Source organism: Hyaena hyaena, unplaced genomic scaffold (genome assembly GCF_003009895.1).
Source record: "Hyaena hyaena isolate Hyena2069 unplaced genomic scaffold, ASM300989v1 scaffold_400, whole genome shotgun sequence".
Classification (NCBI taxonomy): Eukaryota; Metazoa; Chordata; class Mammalia; order Carnivora; family Hyaenidae; genus Hyaena; species Hyaena hyaena.
In genome coordinates this window covers 1,675,270-1,682,597 of record NW_024081031.1, presented here as the reverse complement: position 1 = coordinate 1,682,597, position 7,328 = coordinate 1,675,270, and the positions used below count along the sequence as shown (strand labels likewise).

Here is a 7,328-nt window from a genome sequence, read left to right as displayed (position 1 = left end):
TGGGCCCAGCCAAAATGACAGAGTAACTTTCAGCACACAGGAAAGTAATTCCCTTCTCCCCTCATACAGCGCTGTAGGCTACTTCTACTGCCCTCTGTTGGTACAGTTACCCAGAAGAAAACATGGAACAGAGGTGGGATCTGTAGAGACATATCCCTGGCCTTACATCTTAGAGTACAAAGGTTGGAGGAGGTTTAGAGCTGACAGACATCAGCTTACAAAATATCTCCTTGCTGTGCCTTTGCCCAGGAAATAAAAAGAGACGACTTCCGGGGGAAAAAATGAAGTTTTAATATTGCTTAAAACATGAAGAGTAAGAAAGTACACGCTAGAAATCCTTTGGTGTGATATTAATGCTTCTGATCCTGATATGAGGGATCCTTAAATTTTTCTTTAAACAGTCAGACATGCCCTAATGTTTCTGTATTATTAAAAGAGGTGCTAGAGATTTGTTTAATGCAGCAGGAGTCTCAGTTTTTCTGTTCCTCCTTCTCCTCCTCCAAAATTTTCTTACAAAGTATAATTACGAAAAGTAAAACGAAAAGAGTAAAAGGAATAAACCACAATAAAGGCAGGTAGTTCAACCATTTCTCTTTTCCTACTTCCGCCTGCTTCTGAGGAGGCGGCCCGCTGTCGACACTGCCTCCAAGGCCCACATCCTTGCAGAAGGGAGGTGCCCATCCGTGGTTGCAATGGCAGTGCTGCTTATTATTGCAGACTCCATTCGTGTTGCAGGTCTGATCAGCCTGACAGCCTTGTGGTGGGTCGGTCATGTTGACACACTTCTTGTGGACGCATATCTTTTTTTCACCACACATTGTGCCATCTTTCACTTGGCCAATATCAGGTATGGACATCCCCAGATGATAATCAGTGCCCCAGCAAGTGACATTATTGAGGTGAAGTTGATGCACTGTAGAATGCTGTGTCAGATTAGGAATTACTTCCACATTCTCACACTGCACTCTCCCACAGAGACTATCAGGGGTGTCACATTTTTTATATATTAGGTTTATGACACCACAGTGACCAAATCGGCTTCCTTGGGTGTTGATTTCTCTGTAGCATCTCTGAGATGCACTCCTTGCATCTTTGCCAAAAATCTCCCTGCACTGCTTGTCATGGTTGGAACATCCCCCTTCATAGCAGTAGGCATCGTCACCACAGGGAACCCCATCCTGTATGTATACATCTTCTGGGCATTGATGGGATGTCCCATTACACCACTCAGGGAGGTCACATTCACTCATCTGATATCTGCACACAGTTCCTGATGGCATGAACTTGCAGTCTTTGCAACAATTTCCAAAAGTACAAGCAGCTCCAGGCTTCAGAGTACAGTTCAAAAGACAACAGGGATCATCTAAACACTGGTGTATGGTTCCACAATCACACTCCTCTCCTTCTTCAATCACTAAGTTCCCACAAAACTGTCCCTTAAAGATACTCGCAGGTTGTGGAAGTGACTTAATACATGATCCTCTAGTGAGACTGTTGTCCCAAAACCGGCCATAACTGCAATTGCTGAACTTCACTGTCACCTTCCGGGAGGGATACATTATGCACCACTGAAGCCCACACACACATTGATCAGTATCATGCTGCATACCCAAATTATGACCAAGTTCATGGGACACAGTAAGTGCAAAATAAAACAGACTATCTCCTTCAAAAACATCAACTCCACTATTATAAGGACGGTGGCATATTCCTCCAACATAGGCAGCTCCAAGCGTTGAGCCAAAAGTTTTTTTTATGAAAAGATGGACAGTATCATGGTGCATTCGGGAATCAAGATTGGCAGTCTTCCAAACGCCAAAATCCTGTGCAAGCTTGTCTAAATTATCGCCAGTAACCAGGTTTCCTTGACTCCAGATTTCAAGCCCAGTCAAAATTACATTGACCTCCAAAGAGTCATATAAGACATCTATTATATTGATAACATTAAATACTTCACGCTGCACTACTGACTCATTACTTTCATAGTAGAGGAATCGATTGTAGTCCATGACTACTCCCAGCTCAAGAAACCGCAAGTGGGTCCACCAGCCAGTGTAAGAACTTTGTATCAGAGTAGAATTATATGAGGCTCTCAACTGTAAATGTCGTGCTATTTCCTCTTCTGTTAACCCACATCTCATAGTTGGGATTTGTGTCTCATTAGTGTTTATCTCATAAATCAAGTGTTCAAATGTGGTAGAATGCCTGATGGGCTCAATTTCATAAGCAAGGTCATTTATCTGCAGCATTCCTCGAAAACCTCCAGAACAGGTACTGAGGGCAACCAGGGACTCGGGGACTCCTTCCACGTAACCATGATAGTAGCAGTCATCAGGAACAAAAGGCTGATCCTGGCTGAGGGCCTGCTGGTCTGTGTAGGTGAACATCAGGAAGTATTTAGAAACCAAGAGCTTCTTGATCCTCATGTGGACAATGTGTCTCTGGCCCCCAAACCGCAAGCTGTAGGAGAGCCAGCCTGGAGCCTTTTTACCTCTGTCCCTACTAGTCACCTTCAAGGGGACCACCAGTTCTGGGGAGGAAAAGTGCTGGGAGGGCCTGTCCCAAGAGTGGCCAGAAATGAACAGCGACATCCCAACCCAGAGTAGCAGAAGAGTGATCCTGATGTGCACCAGGGCCTCATCCACTGCCATTATGGAACTGTCATTATGGGGCTACCTGTCCAGGGCAGAAGAGGGTAGGGTACGAGGTACTGCTGGTCTGGCTCCTCTCTCTGAGCTGCTTAGGGTGCAGTGTTGACCTTTATGGATCTGTGTCCTAGAAGAGGTGGACCATCAGAATTGCAGTGCTGAAAATGGAAATTAAAAAAAGAAAGAGCTAGAGTGGGGTTGGTGGGGTAGGAAGGGTGGGACAGAGAGAGAAAAAGTGAGGTAAAAGTGATTCTTCAACTGGAATGAGGCTAGAATTAATAAAATGTCTGAGATTGTCATATACATATACACATATGCACATATATACATCTAAGTGTGTGTGTGTGTGTGTGTGTGTGTGTGTATAGGCAGGCAGGGGCTGGGGAAGGACACGTTTCTAGAGGAAGAAATGAAGGAGGTTAGTTATAGATAATGGTTGAAACTGGATGATAGATACATAAAAATTCACTCACTGAATTTTATTAAAAGTATCAATAATTTTTTGAATATTTGAAAGCAAAAGTTAAAACAAATTTGGAGATTTGGAGACACACTGGAACATATACTGGTGGATGAATATCCTAATTAAGTACACAAATGGGATCCAGCAGTATAGAGTATGAAAAATATCCATAGCATTATAATGTCAAGAACACCTATACACATTTGGATGCTTTTTCAGAACTAATGGATGGCTAGTGGAAGCCAAGAATACTAAATGAATCCTTTTAGGGAAAGTATCTCTGGAAGAGGTGAAATCCTAATTACTAGATTTCCTCTCCATTTCTCTCTTCATGATATACTTGGTATATGCTACAGATCTGGGAATATTAAGATGAGAATGTCGATCAGAGAGAGACAAATACCATGTGTGGAATTTAAGATACAAAACAGATGAATATACAGGAAGGGGTGGGGAAAGAGAAGAGAGGGAAACAAACCACAAGAGACTCTGAACAATAGAAAACAAACTGAGGGTTGCTGGAGGGAGGTGGGTGGGGATGGGCTAGATGGGGGATGGGTACTAAGGAGGGCACTTGTGATGAGCACTGGGTGTTGTATGTAAGTGATGAGTCACTGAATTCTACTCCTGAAACCAATATTGTACTGTATGTTGTTAACTAACTAAAACTTAAACAAAATTAAAAAGCATAAATTATTTTAAAAGAGATGAGAATGTGTGAGTTGGAAGAGGGATATTAAAGATAAAGCATTATATGGATGCCTGGGTAGCTCAGTCGGTTAAGTATCTGCCTCTTGATTTTTGCTTAGGTCGTGATCTCTCACTTTGTGGATTCAGTCCCACATATCTGCCCCTCCCCTGCTTGTGCACATGTGCACATTAACATGCGCGCTCTCTCTCTCTCTCTCTCAAAAAAAAAAAAAAGATAAAGCATTATAAAGAGGAGAATAATCTATATAAAGCTTTGTCAGAAATATAATGTGGTAATAATAGAAAAGTTCATTGCTGAGAATCTTTGAGACACATCAGTCTGTCAACATTGTATTGCTCCTATGATAAGCCCTGAAGGAACACTGTGTTACCATAAACCATGTAAACTGATGTCACTCCAAAGCCCTCCTTTCTACTGTTACCAGCACTTCAAGCAGTGTGAGGTTTTCCTCTTCATCAATTTCCAGCAGCTATTTCAAATTCCCCAAAACCCCTAACTTACCAAGTCTCCTCTCATGGTCAGTCAGACTCATTTCAGTGTTTCTCAAGCTTACGTCACAAGCCATAACAAGGTCATGAAGTCAATTTAGTGAGCCACAACCGACTGACACAATACTAAGTATCAGAGAACCTCACACACATCAGCACCCTCTGCTGTTACCACAGAAGCTATAGCAGCATTCTATTGACACTTGTCACACTATTTCCTGAACTCCAAAACTAAAATGTGTACTTTGTCTATGAAGCTGGAGATGGTATCTGCACATTGTATTTCTCCATTGTTATCTGGCTTCCTGAAATTAAAAAAAATTTTTTTAATGTTTTATTTATTTCTGAGAGAGAAGAGATATAGCATGAGCAGGGGAGGGTCAGAGAGAGAGGGAGATACAGAATCTGAAACAGGCTCCAGGCTCTGAGCTGGCAGTCAGCACAGAGCCCGATGTGGGGCTTGAACCCATGAACCATGAGATCATGACCTGAGCCGAAGTCGGACACTTAACCGACTGAGCCACCCAGGCGCCCCTCCTGAAGTTTTATCAATAGGGATACAAGAGAAGGAATAAAAGGCAAGAAAGGAGGACAAGGAACTTGTAATTACCTATCTGCCTGCTGTTATGTTCTATAAATTCCCAGCCATGATGCCTTACTCTGATGGGGAGAGTTGTTTACCACATTCCCAGAACCAGCTCCATTAAGCCCTAACAAAGGTATGAGTACCAGATGGACAGTGTGCAGTGTGCCCTTCTCAGAAGTCTGAGCACCAGATGTACAGAGCCATCCTCCAGTACCCTGGGTGACCCACACTAGGTAGCCAGTGTCCCTTCCTCAGATGTTTCAGGCACACCACAAAGCACCCTGATACAAGCCCATGTGTATAGCACTTGCTTCTCTCAGAGCTGAGTCACAATCCTGGAAGACCTTCCAAGTCCCTAAGGACACAGTACCAGCTCAGCATCACCTTATAGGAAGAACAGCTATTAGCTCTACAGAACCCCTTTTCTGACTTCCTAAGTTACTGACATGACCTGAGCAAAGCCATATTTTCTATAATCCAGATCTATGAGGCCCATTATGAAACTGTCTATTTATAACCCCATCCTCTTCCCACCCCTCCCCCCCATTCTTAGGCATAGAGCTTCTTCTAGCAACTAATGCCTCTGTGTACCTCAGCATTCCCTTGTCATCTTCCCAGTCCTCTAGAAACTTTTCAAGAATTCCTTTAGATTAATTACTCTTGGTAGGCTTCTCTTTTCTGGTCTAGATCTTGACAGATATAGGACTTGGTACCAAGAGTGCTGCCAAGAAAGACAGATACTATGGGACTCTGGGATTGGTATGGGCATGTCCATGGGTTTACAAGCTGCTGGACTCCTGTCCAATGGGCAATGAGCATGCAATGGCATCACAATGAACTAAATTACAACCAATGTTTACTGTGATGAAGTGTACTACTGAAGCATATGTGTGGGGACCAAGTGTGACGATGGCTGGAAGTACCTCAAAGACTGTTCTGGAGAATTTGCACAGTGAGGATGAAGCCTCTAAACTCTCAACTCAAAGAGCTAAAATGGCAGACCTAAAAGAATCTCTCATTTGTTTTGGCCATAGAGCCACTCTTACAAAAAAAAAAAAAAATCAAACTTTAATTGTGAGGTTACAGAGTCACAACATAAGTTGAATGTGTATATTTGCCAAGACTCTGGTGGGAAAGTTAGTCCACTGAGAAGGGAAAAAACCCTGACGCTTGCAAAGAAGAACTCCAGGTGGACTTAACTGATTCTGAGTATCTTGACTCTCCCAAGTGTACCTGAGTCTCCTTTACCGGGAGAGAAGCCAGACTTCTCCTGCCTGAACATCCTAGCCACTTATAGCCTGAGACCCTGTCCCTTCTGGGGAAGTTACTCTGCAAGGAGATACCTAGTCTCCTCAAGACATACTCTTACCATCTTTTATTGTCTGTAGATGCAAATCAGAATCTAATTGAACAAGCTCCAGAGGAACAAATTCGACATCTGAATTGAGAGGAACGAATTTCTACCCTAAAATAATATTAATATATTACTAATTTATATTGGCAAAAAGGGGGGGAGAACATGATATTAATAACAGAAAAGCTAAAGTAGTTACAGAGATAAAGATATACTTAGTATGATCAAATTAAACAGGATTTTGTATCTATTTAATACATAGCTTCAAAACATATAAATAAAACACTGAGAAATCAAAAAGAAATAGACAAATCCAAAATCTACTTGTAGATATTAACATACTTCTCTCTGCGACTGAGAGAAAAATCACACATAAAAAAGAATAAGGATATATAGAAGGCTAATCAAATTAACCTGACACATATAAAACACTATAGCCAACAACTGCAAATCAGGTATTAGGTTCAATTGCACATGAGATACTTAGCAAAATAGATGATATCCATGGTCATAAAGGAAGTCTCAGCAAATAGTAAAAATAAAAACTGTATACTATATGTTCCTTAACTACAGAATTTTAAAAACCTGGATAGGAAAAAGAGCTAGAAAATAGTCATTTGCTTCAAAATTAGAAAACAGCCTTCTAAACAAGCCATGGTCCAGGTATGATCAAAATGTGTAATTAAAAACATTTTGGACTGAATGAAAAAACAACATATTAAATTTGTAGAATACAGTTAAAACAATGCTTATATGGGAATTTTTGTATTTCAACGTATATATTAGAAAAGGATATTGGGGTACCTGGTTGGTTCCATTGCTTAAGCCTCTGACTCCTGATTCCAGCTCAGGTCATGATCTCACCGTTTGTGAATTCAAGTCCCACATCAGGCTCTGCACTGACAGTGTGGACCCTGCTTGAGACTCTCTCTTTTTCCTCTCTGTCTCTCCCCGTGCTCTTGCCCTCTCTCTCTCAAAAATAAATAGTTTTTTAAAAAGGAGAAAGACTGAAAATATTTTATATAAGATATAATGTCACAAAGCTAGAAAGATGAGATCTAATTAAACTTCAATAGT

At 41.5% G+C, this 7,328-nt stretch overlaps 1 protein-coding gene across 1 annotated transcript; it reads right to left on the bottom strand.

The window, feature by feature from the left end:
- Window positions 1–267: 267 nt before the first annotated feature.
- On the bottom strand, window positions 268–5,638 carry LOC120245002 (disintegrin and metalloproteinase domain-containing protein 20-like). The gene is made up of 2 exons (XM_039251847.1): window positions 5,489–5,638; window positions 268–2,835 (listed from the first exon to the last, which is right to left on the bottom strand). The coding sequence occupies exon 2, from the start codon at window positions 2,649–2,651 to the stop codon at window positions 471–473; it is 2,181 nt and encodes a 726-aa protein (XP_039107778.1). The 5' UTR covers window positions 2,652–2,835; window positions 5,489–5,638; the 3' UTR covers window positions 268–470.
- Between the last annotated feature and the right edge of the window lie 1,690 nt (window positions 5,639–7,328).

Coding starts and splice junctions, on each gene's coding strand:
- LOC120245002 (XM_039251847.1), bottom strand. CDS start 2,651: ATGGCAGTGGATGAGGCCCTGGTGCACATCAGGATCACTCTTCTGCTA.